Source organism: Trachypithecus francoisi, unplaced genomic scaffold (genome assembly GCF_009764315.1).
Source record: "Trachypithecus francoisi isolate TF-2019V2 unplaced genomic scaffold, Tfra_2.0 Contig01554, whole genome shotgun sequence".
Classification (NCBI taxonomy): Eukaryota; Metazoa; Chordata; class Mammalia; order Primates; family Cercopithecidae; genus Trachypithecus; species Trachypithecus francoisi.
In genome coordinates, this window is record NW_022681439.1 from 1,744,512 (window position 1) to 1,764,849 (window position 20,338).

Genomic DNA, 20,338 nt, shown 5'->3' on the forward strand with positions numbered 1-20,338 from the left:
TTCAGGTATTTGAATATAAAGAGTTTCTCACCTCTTGATTTACTGTGCCTTACTCTCTTTGGAACATTTATTCCTATCCTTTTGTCTGGTAAATTGCTTATTCGTCAGATCTTAGCTCAAAATATCACTTTATTAGGGAAGCTCTCTATTCCAGACTTGGTTTTCTTTGTAACCCTATATTGTAATTATTTGTTAGGGTGATTATTAGTCAGTGTTAAGTCTTGAGAGAGGATAGATTTGTACTGAGTTAATTCATGATATAGAGACACATGCTCACACACTTACTACTGAATTCATTTTTGTCATGAATATTTTTAGCCAGGATCTTTCTGTGTTCACCTTAGAGATTTTGCATGTCTGAGATTATTTTAATTTCACTTTTACATGGAAATAAAGTTAGCTATATATGAAATTAAGTATCAAAATATCTTTTCTCATAGTTAAGGTTGACTTCAGTCAACTGATTCTTTGTTTTTTGTTTTTAGCTGATTCCTTTTCTTTCTGAAAGACTATAGCCTTTGTTGTTGTTAGACTTTGCTACAAACTGTCCATGCTGTTTGGCACTCCATGACTGTATTAATCTGAACTTTTACTTCTTCCTTTAATTATTGGAAGTCTTGTAATTATTTCTATAATATTTCCTCTCTTCCCATCCTCTATCTTTCTTATGTTTTCTCTCAGGGAGTTGTCTTCTGTTTCATGTCACAAGTCTTTCCCTAATTCCTAGTTTTGGGACTATTCACTATAGCAGATGCATTTTCTCCATGAAATACAGTAAAACAGAAAACTTTGAAGAACTTTAGAAGATAGACCTGTACAAGAAAGTGAGTAGAACTAGAAGGTCATGTTGAGATGGGGCTGTTGTGCTATGTACCCCTCTATAATTTTGAGGCTGCCTCCTGCACATCAGCCAAAATACAGGTGTCATTCAGATTTTTAATGTAGCAAAACTGTGAATTACCATGTTTAGTGGGTCTTTAGAGAACTCATAAGTCTGAACTGCTAGTGTTCAACTAGTGAATGGCAAGTGTGTTGGCCAGGAAAAACCGTTGTTTAAAACTCATAGCTATTGCATAAATGTGTCATAGCTGAGTTTTGTTTCATTGAAAGCAATATTTTCATTGTTAAGAATTTTTGTTTTGCTTTTTATTTGGGATGAAAGTGGATTGATAATACTTAAGATAGGGAAAGTAATATTCATATTATATATATATATAGCAAGCCATTCTCATATTTTAGATTCTAGTTTTTCCTAATGTTTCTAAAGATAATGATGAACAAGTCACATTTGTCACCAAGTGCCTTTTTATCTTTCCCAACTCAGCTTCTCTGATATCATTTATGTCAGGTATTAAAAGAAAAACCTTAGTCAAATTAAATTTAACAGTTTAATTGAGCAAAGAATGATTCATGAATCAAGCAACCTCCAGAGCCAGAATAGGTTCAGAGTAATTCCGGGGCTGCCACATGGTCAGGTAACAATTATGGATAGAAAAGGTAAGTGATGTACAGAAGACAAAAGTAAGGTATAGAAGGAGCTTGATTGCTTACAGCTTATTGTTTGCCTTATGTGAACACAGTTTGAACATTTAGCTGCCTTTATCTGAATCTTCGTGATTGGTACAAGAGTAGGTTACATTCAGTTTACATATCCAGTTAGATGTATGTATGAAGAAACCTTTAGGCCTAACGTAAAATATGTAAGGAGGCAACTTGAGGCTAAATTAAATTTAATTTAGGAAAATAGATATATATGAGAGAGTTCCATGAGTTATTTTTCTAGACAACCCCAAACTCAGTTTACAGTTACTTTATGTAATGGGATATTTTTACACTGAAAAAGCATGGAAGATGTAATATAAATGTTCTCATTTGGTATGTAAGTGTAGGTTAAAAGATTAATAGTTCAAGTGATATACAGTGGTTGTAGTTTTGCTGACAGTCCAATTAGGGGAAAAATGACTTTAAGATATGATTTTGCTGCCATAGATAAAAACATCAGTGTAAAATACTCCAAACACCTTAGATTTTTCTCTTTTATTCAATTTCAGAAGTCATAGTTGTCAGTTATATGATTTAATATTGGCCATCGTTGTTCTGTGGAAGCTTTAATTTTAGGCAGGTTTAAAATGCTGAACATAAGGGAATGGGGAATAGATACTAGTGACCTTAAATTTGATACTGAAATCTTTTTGAAAGGCCTTCATCACCTCTTTACTGTTCGAATAAGGAAAAGTGTTAAGTGTATTGGGATTTGGCTGTGTGTTAGGATTTGTGTCTCCTCACCGCCAGCACACCGCATGGTATATGTTTAAATTGCTTTGAATATGTAGTATGGTGTCATTATTTCTCATGAACTGTTTGCGGGAAAGAATGTGCTGAAATTGACACATTATATTACTTGATATAGTCGTCCGGGAAAAGCAGTTCATGATCGGGGTACTTCTTGTTGCTACCTGCTTTGCCTGACCCTTCCTCAACTGGCGCCTCTAAAAATAGAGTTGCTTAAGCTAGAAACCTGAGAGCCAGTCATCTTTGCTTTAAAACCTATCCGTTTCTTTCTTCTTTGACCCAGCTATACTTTCACTCTTTTTTTCCAAGCCACTATCAATTCTTGCCCAGACTACTGCAGAATTTTTCTTGACTAGTCCCTCTGATTTTGCTCTTCACTTCAGTCTGTATTTCACATAGCTGACAGATGATCCTTTTAAGATTTAAATAGAATCAAGTAATTTCCTTAATAAATGGTTTCCCACGTACTTACAATGAAATCCAATCTTCTTACCCTTGACTTACAAAGCTGTTACAAATACTGTTGGTTATGTACCCCAAATTTATTTTCTTTTAATTCTTCACTAACAGATCTTAGATTTCGTTCAAGGCAGTAGTGTGTCCGGCTATAAAAGACTTGATTTTTTAGCCTTTTTAATTTTTTTGGTAGCTGGACAGATGACAGATTTTTGGCCAGTGAACTATACATGAGAGTATCTGGAGATGTGATTTCTTCCTTAATAATAAAAAAGTCAAGAGAGAAAGCTCTCGCCCCCACCCCTCGCCCCCACCCCTTTACTCACTCTGCCTTGTCTGAGAACCTGGATATGAGGCTTGGAGATAACAGCACTCTTGTGACTGTGAGGTAACAGGCAAGTGGAGATGCTAAGAATGTCAGAGTGGAAAGATTCTAAGGAGCTCCTAATACCGTTGATAAACTGCTATGTATGTATGCTGGAATTGCCTTTGTCTTGCCTTTGTCTTGACAAATTGTGTGAGACAAGTGAATCTCTCCATTTTCTTTTTTTGTTTGTTTGTTTTTTTGAGACGGAGTCTGGCTCTGTCGCCCAGGCTGGAGTACAGTGGAGTGCTCAGCTCACTGCAAGCTCCGCCTCCCGGGTTCCCGCCATTCTCCTGCCTCAGCCTCCCGAGTAGCTGGGACTACAGGCGCCGCCACCTCGCCCGGCTAATTTTTTGTATTTTTTAGTAGAGACGGGGTTTCAGCGTGTTAGCCAGGATGGTCTCGATATCCTGACCTCATGATCCGCCCGTCTCGGCCTCCCAAAGTACTGGGATGACAGGCCTGAGCTACCGCGCCCAGCCGGTAATTTTTTAAGAGGAACAAGGTGGGTCAACTCTACCCTACTAGATATCTAGACTTATCTTAAAGTTAAATTAACAAATAGACAAACTGACTAACCAAAAAGAAAAGGAAAAATAAAAATAAAAATTTTAACTCACACCATAGTTAGAAGTTAATTAAATATCTAAATGTGAAAGAATTATAATCTAGATGAAATGTAGGAACAGTATAGGAATCGGAAAGGTTTCCTTAAATTTCATAGCACAATGCATGTAGGAAAAGATTAATGTTTAGAATATATAAAGAACGCTTGCAGAATCTTAAGAAAAAGACAAATAGCCCAAAGGAAAATGGCCAAGACAATGAACTGACAAGAGGTGAAATGTGAATACTTAGTAAACGTAGGAACAGATGCTTATATCAATTTGCATGGGTTTAACTATGAGTATTTTAAAACTTCAGCTGACTTAAAGCCTAAGGACATTTATTTTACTGCTTGATAAGAAGTGTAGAGGTAGGAAATTCAGGAGTTGGTTTCAGTTCTGTGAACATAGTAAGCGTTCTATGCCTGCTTAAAAAAAAATAATTCTCTTGAATTTTCTAAGTGTTGGGAGGAAGGGGGAGAGGAGGAGAAAGGGCACTCTTCCTCCCACACCTTCTGTAGGAGGTGTAGAAGAGAGAAAAATATTTCCAGAAGCTTCTAGATTTTCCCATCTGTCCTCATTGCCGGTCACTGGCAGAGCAGAATGAAATTACCTGATTGACTTAATTAGGATTCCTTCCCTGGACTGGGGAAGGGCTGGCTTTCTCTTAGTATATTATTTCCTGCCCAATTCTCAAGCAAAATTGAGTCTGAGCAAAATTGAGTCTTTCTGTTGGCCAGTGTATTAGTTCATTCTCACACTGCCATAAAGAACTACCTGAGACTGGGTAATTTATGATATAAATTTTTTTTTATTTATTTTTTTGAGACGGAGTTTCGCTCTGTCGCCCAGGCTGGAGTGCAGTGGCCGGATCTCAGCTCACTGCAAGCTCCGCCTCCCGGGTTCACGCCGTTCTCCTGCCTCAGCCTCCCGAGTAGCTGGGACTACAGGCGCCGCCACCTCGCCCGGCTCGTTTTTTTTTTTTTTTGTATTTTTTAGTAGAGACGGGGTTTCACCGTGTTAGCCAGGATGGTCTCGATCTCCTGACCTCGTGATCTGCCCGTCTCGGCCTCCCAAAGTGCTGGGATTACAGGCTTGAGCCACCGCGCCCGGCCGATATAAATTTTATGAATAAAAGAGTTTTAATTGACTCATAGTTTTGCAGGCTGTACAGGAAACTTGGGTGGGAGGAGACCTCAGGATATTTACAATAATGGCAGAAAGCAAATGGGAAGCAAGCATGACTTACCATGGCAGGGCAGGAGAGAGACAGCAGAAAGAGGGAGGTGCCATCTCTCTCCCTTTTTTTTTTTTTTTGAGATGGAGTGTCGCTCTGTTGCCTAGGCTGGAGTACAGTGGGGTGATCTCGGCTCACTGCAAGCTCCACCTCCCGGTTGCCACCCACTTATAAACCTGCGGATGTCATGAGAATTCACTCATGTGACAGCACTAGGGGGATGGTGCTAAACTATTAGAAACCACCCCCATGATCCAATCACCTACTGCCAGGCCCCTCCTGCAATACATGGGGATTCCAATTCAAAATGAGGTTTGGATAGGGACACAGAGCCAAACCATATCAGCCAGAAGGATGGATTATGGTTATCAACCTTCCACTAATATAGATTGAGCCATATGATATTGACAATAATAATGTGAATATATTAAATATATTCTAATCACATAGAATATGAAATACATAATATATAAATAACATGAAGTGTATAAAATATAAATATATAAACACAAGTATTTAAAAACACACATTGAAAAGTATATAATAAGCAGGATAAAACAAACTGAATTTATGTAATAGTATCTCTGGGGAAGCAAAGAGGGTACTAGGATTGAGGGAGAGAGTTCAACTGTATTCATATATTTAATTTTCTCCATTGATCTCATTAAATCCTCATGATACTGGACTTTGCGTAATGTTGTTGTTCCTTGGCTTCCATGATGTTGTACTTTCTTAATATTTCTTACCTTTCTAAGTGTTTGCCTCATCCTTAGACTGCTTGAGACTCTGACTCCCCCAAACCCCCATTTTTGTCTGAAAACTGATACTTCTTATAAAATTCTGGTTTTATATTCCCAAGTGCTTGTATTCCCACTCATTTGCTGTCTTGTTTCCTCAAACTCAATGAATCCAAGCTTGAATCGTTTCAGTTCACCACCCATTTCATATTGTGTGACCACTAGCCCCAAGAATAGATATTTTGGCATCATCTTTACTTCTTCCTTTTCAAAATTCCCTTTGACCAAGCATTCACCACGTATTTCTCATACCTATACATTCACCCCCAATTTCCCTAATAAAGTGCTGTGTGTTGTGATTTGTCTTAGATTCGGTTATCGCCAGTATTTATTTATTTATTTATTTTTATTTTGTTTTATTGAGATGCAGTCTTGCACTATTTCCCTGGCTGGAATGCAGTGGTATGATCTCAGCTCACTGCCACCTCTGCCTCCCAGGTTCAAGTGATTCTCGTGCCTCAGCCTCCCAAGTAACTGAGATTACAGGCGCCTGCCATCACACCTCGCTAATTTTTGTATTTTTATTAGAGATGGGGTTTCACCATGTTGGCCAGGCTGGTCTTGAACTCCTGACCTCAGGTGATCTGCCCACCCCGGCCTCTCATGGTGCTGTGAGGGTGTGAGCCACTGCACCTGGCCTATCAGCAGTATTTAAATTACCTTTGTTTCCATGAATGTAGAGATGAGTTTCTATATAGTTTTGTCTTGTGAAGCATGAGGGGAAAGTGAGTTCCTGGACAAGTCTTGTCATATTTATTCTGTGTTCCTAGCACTGTTGTACAGCACATATTAAGTGTTTAGAAAACGTGTTTTTGAATGAACAGCCCAAAGACTAAAGGAAGAGCTTCCTTAGTTCTAAATTCTGTGAAATGAGTCAGTTTGAATGAAGCTAATGTTTCTTTTGTTTTACTCCATTTACTATAGAGTGCAATACTTCAGTTGTTCGTTCTTGTTGATATTGTTACAGATACTCTAATGGTTCTTTTTACAAAATCAAATCTATATACAAGACATTTTTCCCTTTCTTTTTAGGTTTTGGAAGGAAGGATGTTGTAGAACACTTACTACAGATGGGTGCTAATGTCCATGCTCGTGATGATGGAGGTCTCATCCCGCTTCATAATGCCTGTTCTTTTGGCCATGCTGAGGTTGTGAGTCTGTTATTATGCCAAGGAGCTGATCCAAATGCCAGGGATAACTGGAACTATACACCTCTGCATGAAGCTGCTATTAAAGGGAAAATCGATGTGTGCATTGGTAAGTATCATTTGATAATATCTAAATTTTATTTTATTTTATTTTTTTTTGAGACGGAGTCTCGCTCTGTCGCCCGGGCTGGAGTGCAGTGGCCGGATCTCAGCTCACTGCAAGCTCCGCCTCCCGGGTTCACGCCATTCTCCTGCCTCAGCCTCCCGAGTAGCTGGGACTACAGGCGCCCGCCACCTCGCCCGGCTAGTTTTTTGTATTTTTTTAGTAGAGACGGGGTTTCACCGTGTTAGCCAGGATGGTCTCGATCTCCTGACCTCGTGATCCGCCCGTCTCGGCCTCCCAAAGTGCTGGGATTACAGGCTTGAGCCACCGCACCCGGCCGATAATATCTAAATTTTAAATAAAGGTTTATTCTTATGTTTTTTTGTAGTATAAATAGTGTTTCCTCAGAATAGGTAAGGAGGGGTTTATTGCTTCTTCTAGAAGCAATTCTTTTCCATCAAAAGGTAAATAGAGAGATGGTAATCTAAAGTTACTTAGGGGAAGATTCACAACATTCACTTTCCAAATGCAGTCAAATGCCAGCTGATGGGAAACTCAATTTTGATGGATTAGTGTTCAGATTTAGTTAATTTACAGTCTCTTTTAAAGACTAGACATTTTCTATCTTACCATCAATGGCAGCCATTATAAAGTACAAATTCTACTGCGTTGGATGACATTTGAACACTTGAGGTTGATTGAAGGAAACTCATCTAGTGCAGTAGTCCCCCCTTATACGGGGTTTTGAGTGTTTTGAATACAGTAGTTCAGAACTTAATATTTTCAACATGTGCCACAGTCATGAGAAAAAGCAATTTCCAACAAAGTGGACTTTTCAATCATTTTAGGTGTCTAGATGAAATGAAGCTGTATTCAATCAGCATTTTGTTCTCTCATATATATATATTCACATTTTGCTTTGCTGTATACAAGTTTTTAGTTTGAAATCTAAAGTAAGCTTCTAGAGGGCAAGTATAATTTCTGGTGAGTGTGTCATCTGTTTCTTGATACTTGAGATAGTGGATGCTTGTTTAGCCATGGCAGGTGGATTTACATAATTGTCTTCCCAGATGTCATCCACTTTAGCATCATCAGTTCTTTAATGATGCAACTAAAATAGATATGTCATTTTAAAAGATATAGTGGTGGTGCTTAATAATGATTAAGATTATTCCCTCCTCATAGCCATCTATGGCAGCTTCTAATATATTTTTCAATATTCCTCAAATTACTGCAATGCCTGACATAAAACTATTTTTTAAAAAATCACATTCTCTGTCATTATCCTTTGTTACTTCAGCACTACTAACATGACCTTTGAATATCCTCTCCTTTCCTTTTTTTCACATCTTCCAGTTTCAGTTGACTCTCCCATTTCCTCCTGAGTCTCTCACTAACGTAGCCACATCCTGGACCAAGTCATTACATAAAACTACCTTGAGAAGCTTCAACTTACAACATCCTCTCTCTGACTACAAAGCCTCTTAAGTTCCTTGCTTTTGTAAATGATAAGTATTATTGAGCTTGGAATGTATTTCCTACATAGTCTTCTAGACTTTCAACTTCTCTGCTGTCACTCACTGCTTCTTGCATCACCTTGTTGTCACAGCCACTGGATTTTTCTCAGTCATTAGTCAGAATTTTATACTGTTCTCACTTTGTGAAAATATTATCCCTTCCAGTCTTCAGTCTTCTGTTTTCCTGCCTCTACCTCTGAAGTTTTCATTTTATTAGTCCTTTGAATGTCTTATTGAAATTAGTATTTCTGTCCTCCTCCTCACAATTCCTCTTTTAACAGTCCATAATGCACATGCTCTTTTTATCTAGGTTCTATTGAAATAAAGGACTAGCTATCGGGCTTGAAGTTTTAATGAATGGATCCCTGAAGCACTCTACTTCCTCAATTCTCAGTAGGCTTTGGCACATATTGTCTTCCTTCTGTTTAAGTTCTTGTGCCTTATAAAAGTTGAGGGAAGGGGAAGGGCACCTTTGAAACTATACTCAAAATATCAATGAGGATATAGTTGCTATTAAAGTATGTATCGTAGTTATTATGGGATTCAAAATTGGTTGTAAACCCTGGTATACTTAATTAGCTTTCAGAAAGCTCTTAGGAGGTTTATTCTCAGGTTCACTGAAACCTGTAATAGCTTATATATCTTACTTTCTGGATTTTGCATATGGTTAAGGAATTCTGAGGTTTTTCTCTGTAAGGTGGAGTTCTACTTTGGGACAGCTGGATTAAAAAATATTGGAAGCTTTTTTTTTTTTTTTCATTTTGCTGGAGTCTAATAGTTTTTGAGAGATTAGTATACAAAATTGATTTTTAAAAGGTTTTTGCCTAGATGATGAAATACTGGGCCGGGCGCGGTGGCTCAAGCCTGTAATCCCAGCACTTTGGGAGGCCGAGATGGGTGGATCACGAGGTCAGGAGATGGAGACCATCCTGGCTAACACAGTGAAACCCCGTCTCTATTAAAAATACAAAAAACTAGCCGGGCGAGGTGGCGGGCGCCTGTAGTCCCAGCTACTCGGGAGGCTGAGGCAGGAGAATGGCGTGAACCTGGGAGGCGGAGCTTGCAGTGAGCTGAGATCCGGCCACTGCACTACAGCTCAGGCGACAGAGCAAGACTCCGTCTCAAAAAAAAAAAAAAAAAAAAAAAAAAAGAAATACTGACCTGATTTTTATAAAGATTAATCATATCTCTGTATGTGGGGTAGAATAGCAAACACATTTGATATTTTTAAAAAGCTAGAGCCCAGGCAAGCCACATTACCACCAGCTTATGGGAGACATCAGGGCGGATTGCTGTAAAGCGCATGCTCCAGGCTTATGCCCTGACCCTACCAGTTTCTAGCTTTGTGAGGCCATGGGCCACTTTCTTGACAACTGTGTCTTATATGGAAAATGGGAATACTATTCTTCACAGTGTTCCTGAGAGGATAAGCTAGTACATGTAAAATATTTAGAAGAGTACCAGGTAGAGTGCATATTCATTGAATGTTAATTGCCATTATCAATTACTATTATTATTGTTGGTGCTAAAATCTTAGCCTGAATTATGCTACTGTGTAGTGTAGAATTCCCATTTCCTCTGTTTGTCCTTTATTGACATTTCTTAAAAATGTCCATTTAGGGCCGGGGGCGGTGGCTCATGTCTGTAATCCCAGCACTTTGGGAGGCTGAGATGGGTGGATCACGAGGTCAGGAGCTCAAGACCATCCTGGCTAACACAGTGAAACCCCGTCTCTACTAAAAATGTAAAAAAATTAGCCGGGCGAGGTGGTGGGCACCTGTAGTTCCAGCTACTTGGGAGGCTGAAGCAGGAGAATGGTGTGAACCCAGGAGGCGGAGCTTGCAGTGAGCCGAGATGGTGCCACTGCACTCCAGCCTGGGCTACAGGGCGAGACTCCGTCTCAAAAAAAAAAAAAAAAGAAAATGTCCATTTAGAAATCTTGAACCCGTGTGTTTCTTTCATCGATGTGTGGGATATAATCTCCTGATGTGCCATTTGCTAAGACACTTGGCAAAGCACAGTATTAGCGTGGGAATTACCCGATTTTCCAGGTGTTGTGTGTTTCCATTTCCCTCCCCTAGGAAAAGGAATTCCCTTCCCCCTTGAGCTTCCCAGGTGAGGCGATGCCTGCCCTGCTTCAGCTCTAGCTGGTCGGGCTGCACCTATGGACCAGCATCGACTATCATAGACTCGCCCCAGTAAGATGAACCAGGTACCTCAGTTGAAAATGCAGAAATCACTCGTCTTCTGTGTCGTTCATGCCTATAGTTCTTATATCATGTAAGCTTCCAGTTCTTCTTGGCATCTAGAAGTAGAGTAGTTCTGTGTCCACTGAGTATGTTTACTTTCTAATCAACCATAGGATGAGGTGCCAGTTTCTTAAACTGAATCAGGTCAGGTGTGCACTTAAGCATGTTCCACATTGGTAGATTGTCAGTTCTCTGTTGTAGGAACTAACAATAATCTTGTTCACTTTCATACGTATCCTTATTGTCTATCACTGATGTCTAATTATGTACTCAAGAAACGTGTGTGAAGTGGCAAAGCCGTTCACGGGAAAAAGGCTTGATTCTGTCTGACTTTTTTTTGTGTTAGTCTGTGTTACATAGATAAGGAAGCTGAGTAATTTTCTACTTCTTGATTAGGTGATACCTTGGGATTCCTTTATGTTAAAGTAATGTGAACTTGCAGTATGTCAGACACTTCAATATTCATATACAAATATAAAACACATCTTATAGCCATATGCAACTTACGTTTAGATTATCACCATTTGTCAAGTAACGCTTATTCTTCATTAGGACTGGCAATTGAATATTGATTCTGATCACGCATTAACTTTTGATTATAATGGGTTTTCTACAAAGGATAGTAAAACATTTTTTCTTGTTAACTTACAGATTAAACCCATGAGTTGCCCCTCTCGGGAGCTGAGGAGTTGAGGTAGGGAGGGAGAAGAAAAAACAAGGTTATGGTGGTGAATTTTTCAAAAATTGCTGTGGATAGTTGATATGTAATGTTGTAAAGGGTTTTGCCTGGAGGCCTCTCAAAGGACTTAGCCAAGCAGTGTCACTATTATTTGTGTCCTATGCGTGAGGCAGATGATTCAGGTTACCTACCATTTTACCAGTGAAGAAGAAAGTTGTTACTTTGCCACAGTCTGTAGAGCTGATAGAAAGTTGTTATAATGGAAATGTTTTCTTGATTGAGAAATGAAGGTTCTCTTCACATAGTGGGCTTCATTTAAAAATACATCATACACATAAAAGGTTAATTTCATTCTGTAAGTCTGCCAAATTCCTTTTTTTTTTTTTTTTTTTTGAGACTGTCGCCCAGGCTGGAGTGCAGTGGTGCATCTCAGCTCACTGCAAGCTCTGACTCCTGGGTTCACGCCCTTCTCCTGCCTCAGCCTCCCGAGTAGCTGGGACTACAGGCGCCCGCCACCACACCCGGCTAATTTTTTGTACTTTTAGTAGAGATGGGATTTCACTGTGTTAGCCAGGATGGTCTCGATCTCCTGACCTCGTGATCCGCCTGCCTCGGCCTCCCAAAGTGTTGGGATTGCAGGCATGAGCCACCGCACCTGGCCAGATTAATTCTTTTAAATTATTTTTAGCTTAGCTTTTAAAACCATATCATATTTAGCAAACTTAAGGTGGAAAATAATCTTTCGCAAACCCCCTTTCCCTCAAACCAAAAAACTAACGTGTCTAAAAAATTCAGAAATTCAAACCAAGTTTAACTCACTCCTAAAGTAATATCTCTCTGCTAATATCCTTATAACTTCCTTTTGTATGTCTGCTATTTAGAAAGACACGTTTCTTTTCCTTTTACATACTCTGTTTAAGTTTAAAAAATTAACCACTTCCACGGTTACTTGTCCTTTGGTGAAGTTGACATCCTGGAACTTGGAATGGCACGGGATTGGGGATGGGGAAAGAAATGTGGAATGAGTGTTGGACTGCCTTTGGTACATTTTTATCCCCTGATATTTATGTATTTATTATTATTATTTTTTTGAGATAGAGTCTTCGCTCTGTCACCCAGGCTGGAGTGCAATGGCGCCATCTCGGCTCACTGGAACCTTTGCCTCCTGGGTTCAAGCGATTCTCCTGCCTCAGCCTCACGAATAGCTGGGACCACAGGCACCCACCACCACGCCCGGCTGTGTTTTGTATTTTTAGTAGAGATGGGGTTTCGCTGTGTTGGCCAGGCTGGTCTCTAACTCCTGACCTCAGGTGATCCACCTGTCTCGACCTCCCAAAGTGCTGGGATTACAGGCTTGAGCCACCTCGCCCGGCCATCCCCTGTTATTTTAAATTTAGTATTTTGAAAGTTAACAACTTTCTGGGTTTTTTCTTAACAGTATTATTAGAAGTGATAATTGCCCATTAAAGAAAAATGAGAACATACACTGATGATAACTGTCACACCTTGTTTTCTGTCCATTTAGACTTACATGGTCCAGTGAGATAGCCATTAAATTAAAATTAATTACCGTTTTCAAAATTAAAAATTTAGTTTCTCAGTTGCACTAGCCATGTTTTAAATGCTTAATGACTCTATCTGGCTATTGGTTATCATACTGGAGAGTATAGACATAGACATTTTTGTTATCATGGAAAGTTCTGTTAAACAGTGCTGTTAGACTCAGTGAACCTGGGTACACAATCCATTTTACCTAAAATGAGATCGTTCCATCATATTTATTTTTCTACTTTATGTAGTAACATATTTTATTGTCAGTGAATATTATTATATAATCTCATTTTAAAGGCTTCTAAGAATTACTTATGTAGAAATCTTCATTTTTAAAAATCAGTCACGTGTTGTAGGTCACTTAGGCTATTTTTGTACCATTTTATAGGCAGTAGTATAAAGAATATCCTTTTCATTACATATATGTTTAAACCTTAATTGCTTTAGGATAAACCCTTCAAAGCTACAGCTTCTTAATAAGGACCAAAGAAGTTTTAGCTACTGGAGAACTTCATCAGACCTCTTGATTTAGTTTGTCACATTATCTATTTATATAGCATCAATAAACGAGCTAGGTTAAGAAAAGTCATTTCTCACACCTTCCTTACTGTTCGCAAAAATTAGTTGAAAATTCAGTGAAGCCTTGAAAATCTGATTCACTTGGTTTTGTTTCATTAATGTCTTTTCCTTTTCCTGCCAGAATACTTCCCTTCTGCATTTTTACCAGTAGTTTTCCATATAAAAACTGAATTGGAATTTTTTTTTTTGAGACGGGGTCTTGCTCTCTTGTCCAGGCTGGAGTGCAATGGTGCAATCTCGGCTGACTGCAACCTCTGCCTCCCGGGTTCAAGCAATTCTCCTGGCTCAGCCTCTCGAGTAGCTAGGATTACAGGGACCCTTGAATTGGGATCTTTTAAACAAGTCTCAGTGTAGCATTTTCATAAAAAACGAAGATGACAAAATTCCATATTGTATCCTTAAAACAGAGAAGAGAGGCCAAGAATGAGAGTGATTGTGCCTTTGGAAATAATCTCCGCTGACACTGAGTACTCTTACATTGATGGCTTGCCTGCTTATGTTCACACTGCCTTCAGGAAGGTTAGAGTATCTGTGCATTTAGCTGTATACTATTTATTTGTATACCATTTATACATATACATGTATATATGTGTTATGTACTTATTACTTGTGTTTTATTAGAATTCTGGGAAAAACACCAGTATGGAAGCTTTTGCTCTTCCATGGCCTTAAGAAATATGTTGAAGATGCTTAAATTAGGTGGAAAAAGCAAAAAACTAGAACAAAAATTTCTCATATACTTTTTTACAATGATGCAAGGCTTTACTTAATGCCCAAGTCTGTCTGTGTAATAAAAAACTTACACATTTGCATTTACTTTTAGACTCACTTAAATTGTTCAAAACAATCTGTGGGTTAGGTGCAGTGACTCATACCTCTAATCTTAGCACTTTGGGAGGCCAAAGTGGGAGGATCGCCTGAGTTCAGAGTTTGAGACCAGCCTGGGCAATAAAGTGAGACCCTGTCTCTACAAAAAATTAAAAAATTAGCTGGGGGTGGTGGCACACACCTGTGGCTACTTGGAAGGCTGAGGCAGAAGGATCACTTGAGTGGGAAGGTATAGGTTGCAGTGAGCCGTAATCGCTTCATGGCGCTCCAGTCTAGGTGACAGAGGAGACTCTGTCTCAAAATAAATAAATAAATAAATAAGAAAGCAAGTAAGTAAATAAATTCTGTAGTTTTCAGTGAGATACATGGCTTCATTTTGGGGTTGTATGAAAATGGTATTTGAGACAAATGGGTTGTGTAACCAGGCAGATTTTGCTTTGTATGTTTATCGTGTTATCTGAAACTCATATATGATTAGAACGCTGACTTCCCTTGGTACAGTTTTAACACGGAAATGTGGAGGTAGATCCATATTTGAGATAATGGTTTAGGGAGTCCTTCTGACTACTCCTCATTCTCAACTGACCAAGCTAGAAAACTGTGAAGTATAATAATCGTACTTATAGGCTTTACATTTGTACTTACTTTTAAAAAATGTACTCTCTTGAATTATTGAAATCTGCTAATTATCTTTCAAAAATAGCGGTGGGTATTCGATTTTTCATATGTAAACAGAATCCAAGATTCAGAATGTTAACCTTACTGTGAGTTATTTCGTATTCTACTCCCTGATATGACCCTATAAATAAGACTTTTTAAGCAATCCAAAGATACATTTATTTTGGATCAATAAATCTGAAATCTGAAGAACTCTTTCAGACTTTTATGTCAAGCCTGAACATTTCTAAATTTACTGTGGTACACATAATCATGGTTAGAGATAGAGGGAACATCTTTTGTTTTGCCTATTTGTGACACAGTTTTGAGTGCTGGTCTTTTGAAAGAGTAACTTGAGTTCTGAGGATTGAGGGAACAAGGCCAGGAAATGTTCTAGTGGGCCCCTAAAATGGAACTGTCACTGTCATAGGTATTTTTCAAGTGTTCCCACAGGGGAATTGTTTGATGGGATTATTAGGAAGAGGACATTGAATATAGGAGTGGTAGACAAGGTGTTAAGGACAAATATGTAGCTATGCCTTTTAGAATTTACTTCAGGGGAAGAAAGCTTCAGTATCGTTCTGGGGTAATCTTCGCTTGCGTTTATGTGGAGTGGTAAGATAGCAAATAAGTGCTTGGCTTTACAATGACTTATGAATTGCAGTTTATCACACAGACTGATTTTACACACTTGCTTTGAGCTTCAGTTTCTTAATTATAAAATGGACATCGGCTCTACTGCATAAAATTTTTATGGGAAATTAAATGAAAGAATATAGAGAAAGCAAGTTGTTTTCTTTCCACTTGCTTTGTTCTTGTATGGCAACAGTAAGGGTGCCACACAGCCACACAAGACCATTTTTGTATTCTGACACAAAGCGGACACTCAGTCAAAGCTAAATGAAAGGCTGACTTTGCCATAAGCTGCTCTTTGTTACCATCAGTGTGAATTTGTGTTACATTCTTTGTTTAGTATCTTTTGCAATTTTGTAAACTTGAATTGTGATTTGATAAGACATGAAGCTCTTTTTTCCTCATTGTAATTTACATTCTTTTAACCTAGTCAGTGGAGCTATTGCATATAGGATTATGGAGAATCATTAATGTAACTTAAACATTTTCCCCACAAATATTTCAGTAGCAGGGGTATCATAGTTTGCTGTAACCAAATATGAAGTGTATGCAATGATTGGTGAATATTTTTTAAAGCCGATTACTCGTGGGTAAACAGCTCTCTTTCAAGCCAAGGGACATCACAGTTGCTGTTTCTGAAAATTGTAACCCACTAGGAATGAGACAAGGAAAAGGACAGATGAGGAATTATGTTAAAAGGAAAGGTGGTCTTTTCCTCAATGTGGGGAAAGTTGAGGTGGGAAGTGAAATATGTGATTCGATACTATCATTCAGAACAACTGAAAATAGGATGATATGTCAAATCCCATGGAAACACAAAACTCAGGGTTTTGTTTTTAATTATTTGCTTTTGAGTAAATTTCTTAAGGAATGAAAATTCTTTAAGTTACATTCTCTATGTCCTTTAGATTGAAAGTACAGCAGAATATTGGCGTTTCAGTCTGTTGAATCAGTTGTCAGAGGCATAGGAAAATAATAGTAATGATTTACTTTCTTAGGAGACTAAAGTTCAAAGCAGAATCAGATTATTACTATTATGGTACAGGTTTAATCCTGTTTTCCTTGGGAGGGAGGATGTTTTTAAATAGTAGCTTTAAACCTTGTAACTAGTGATAAAAATATTAATTGCCAGGCTGGGCAACATGGAGAAACTCCATCTTTACTAAAAATAGAAAAATTATCTGGGCTTGGTGGTGCATGCCTGTAGTCCTAGCTACTCTGGAGGCTGAGGTGGGAGGATCAACTGAGCCAGTGATGCAGAGGTTGCAGTGAGCTGAGATTGCACCACGCCACTGCACTCCAGCCTGGGCCACAGAGCAAGACTTTGTCTAAAATATATGTATGTGTATATATATATGAATTGGTCTTAATGTTTTACACACATAAGAAATTTATCTGGAATGCTAGTAAGTCCGTGAGGCCTTGAGAGAGAGGAGGTAGAGTTAGCAATTTAGGGAAGGATTCACTAAGACCGGTGAAGTGTTTCTCGTGTTTGCCCCTTCTTCTCTCTCATAAACAGATTGGGAAGCACCTTTTACATTTGGTCATTGTCGCTTAGAGTTGTGCAAGCTTCATGATCCTCTTACAAATTTCCCTGGTCAGATTGAAGAGATACTTGCTTTATTCCTTATGGACGTTTCATTTAGTTGAATCTAGTCAAGTTTAGAAAAAGTAATCTACCCCTAAATAAAAAGAAGCATAATATAGCAGTTTGGTGTGGCACAAATGAATGCATTTTCCTAGAGCTATTATCAGTTTACCTTTATTTCAATCCAACAGATCTTCTTTTAGCACTGTGTATCTATTTTTGAAAGACAGATGAAAAGATTCTGATTGGGATATGAGAGAGTGTTTATTGAGTTCTTGTTATGTGCAAAGAGCCAAGCTGGGTTTGTATACATTGTCACATTTAATTTTAACAGCAGTTCACTATGTTAGGTAGTGTTTTATGAAAGAGGAAATTAAGATTGGCGGTAGTGAAGTAACTTGCCCAAGGTCAGAAGTTACTAAGGATTGGGCAGTATTCTAAAACTGAGGTCTATCTGATTCCTGGGAGAGAACTTTTAGTCATTATTCTCTATTGAGTTTCCAGGTAGAAAGATAGATGCTTTGTTACAGTCAGTCTTATATTTATTCCAGTGTCTGCCTTATCTTGTAATAAATTGTTATGTGAGCAGATAATTCTGATTTTACAAATGTATTGTGTCCTGGATTAACTTTGTTTATTGCAAAAAGGATACAATTGATCTGGGATATAAAAATCTGCTATGTATACATACAGAATAATCTATACTTAAGTTATTGCAGATGTGATGTGCGTTTTTAAAAAAAAAAGTCTCGATTTTCTATATTTATAAGAAAACTTGACAATAGGAGCAAAATTGAATTGGAAGAGTCTTTTATTATTATAAAATTTCATGCCAAAGTTTGTCCATAAAGATTGAAGGAGATGCATTTAACTCATTCAATCACATATAGAAGAACTCTACCATGTAAAACTCAGTAATTTTATTCACATGGATGAATTTTTGAGTGGACAATTAAATCATTTTTTTTTTTTTGAGACGGAGTCTCGCTCTGTCGCCCAGGCTGGAGTGCAGTGGCCGGATCTCAGCTCATTGCAAGCTCCGCCTCCCGGGTTTACGCCATTCTCTCGCCTCAGCCTCCCGAGTAGCTGGGACTACAGGCGCCCGCCATCTCGCCCGGCTAATTTTTTGTATTTTTTTAGTAAAGACGGGGTTTCACCGTGTTCGCCAGGATGGTCTCGATCTCCTGACCTCGTGATCCGCCCGTCTCGGCCTCCCAAAGTGCTGGGATTACAGGCTTGAGCCACCGCGCCCGGCCCAATCGTTTTTAATATCTCTAAAAATTATGTGCACAGGCTTGTTTTGTCCTAACGGCCCTATGAGATAGGTACTCTAATATTGTCTCCTGATTTACAGACAAGGAAATGGAAGCTCAGAGAGGTAACGGCGTTGCTAGGGTCCCAGAAGTGATGGCAGCAGAATGGTATTCTAACCTGTGCAGTGTGGCCCCAGAATCCAGCCTCTGAACTACAGCTGTGTTCTTAACTCTAACTATGGCATATTGCCATGGCAGACCTTGTAGTGAACTTTATTGTTTTGAACTTTTTAAAATTTTTCTTGAAAATGATGGAGGTTTTTGAGATGGGGGCTCACTCTGCCAGTCAGGCTGGAGTCCAGTGGTGTGGTCATGGCTCACTGCAGCCTTGACCTCCTGGACTCAGGTGATCCTCCCACTGCAGCCTCCCGAGTAGCAGGGAGTACAGGTGCACACCACCACGCTCAGCTAAGGTTTGTATTTTTTTTCTAGAGACAGGTCTCGCCATGTTGCCCAGGCTGGTCTTGAACTCCTGGGCTCAAGCGATCTGCTGGTTTGGCTTCCCAAAGTGGTAGGATTTCAGGCATGAGCCACTGCGCCTGGCTGAACTTTTTTTAAAAAAAGAAATGCAGTTTTTATTTTTTCCCACTGAGGTACGTGGAAAAAAAGTTAACATGTAATGAGGCACATAGTTCACTGGGGTGAAATGAAGTCATTTGTTCCAAGTATGCTAGTCCCAGATGTTAACAGAATTCTGAATTTTGGGTCACTTTTATATGAAAGAGAAAGGCTTTCATATATGAAAGTATGACTAGAATCCTGGAATTTTACGAAATAATCACTTCCCTATTTTGCTCAACTTGTTTCTACACTCAGCATTATTACAGAATCTAAATTAATAGATTTATTTCACATTTGTCTTATCCAGTGCTGTTACCATATTTTAATGTTAGTCATTTGATAGGAAGAATGATCCAATTTTTCTTTATTAGTTACGAAGTAATTTCTGTAAGCAAGAGCTTTTAAAAAGCATTGTTTTGCAAACATACTGAACAGCATGCATAAAGATCATTTTTGTCTGAGGATAAATATCTCATTATAAAAATAATACACATATGTAATAAATATTAAAACAGTGTAGAAATGTGTAAAATAGAAAGTGGAAGTACCATTTATTTCACTCTCAGATACAACACTAAATTTTCTTGTTGTTAAGGTAGCTGAAGTAGTTTTTTAAATCTCTTTTATGAACCCATTTGTACATATAAATCTATTTACATATTTTTAAAACATGAACTTTTAATTTAGTATGTGTTAAAACTTTGAATTTAACGTGATATTTCTGTAGCTACTCATTGAGGTATCTGCACAAGTATCTTCGCTCAGAACCAATGCCTCTTTCCCCATCACCATTGTTTGTATTGGCTCTTCTAGTTCCTTGGCCACACTTTTAAAGTCCAGAACCAGATGCTGAGCCAAGCTGGATCAAATTCTCTTTCATGATAATTTGGAGTTAAGATTGAGATATTACAGGCGTATGTGTTTGTATATGAGGGGGATGTCTGGGAGACAGGGACAGACAGCAACATCTAAATTTTGAGACACATTTTTTGCCTTTGCATTCAATGGAATACCTCTATTCTTTAATAAATTTTCCTGTTATTAAGGTAGCTGAAGTAGTTTTTTATCCTTTGTAGTAAAAAAACTCTATTTGATAAAGTCAGTACTCAAAGATATATTTATAGATCATAGCACCTTAAATTTAGAAGGATATTTAGAGATTTTTACTATTTACTACTACT

The 20,338-nt window shown here is 38.4% G+C and overlaps 1 protein-coding gene across 2 annotated transcripts in view; it reads left to right on the plus strand.

Moving 5' to 3' along the window:
* The window catches only part of TNKS (tankyrase), a 217,779-nt gene that overhangs the window by 13,421 nt on the left and 184,020 nt on the right, over positions 1-20,338 (plus strand). For both annotated transcript variants that reach the window (XM_033176844.1, XM_033176843.1), the window contains exon 2: positions 6,784-7,008. In XM_033176844.1, coding sequence (XP_033032735.1) covers positions 6,784-7,008 — 225 coding nt within the window. The remainder of the gene's footprint in view (positions 1-6,783; positions 7,009-20,338) is intronic.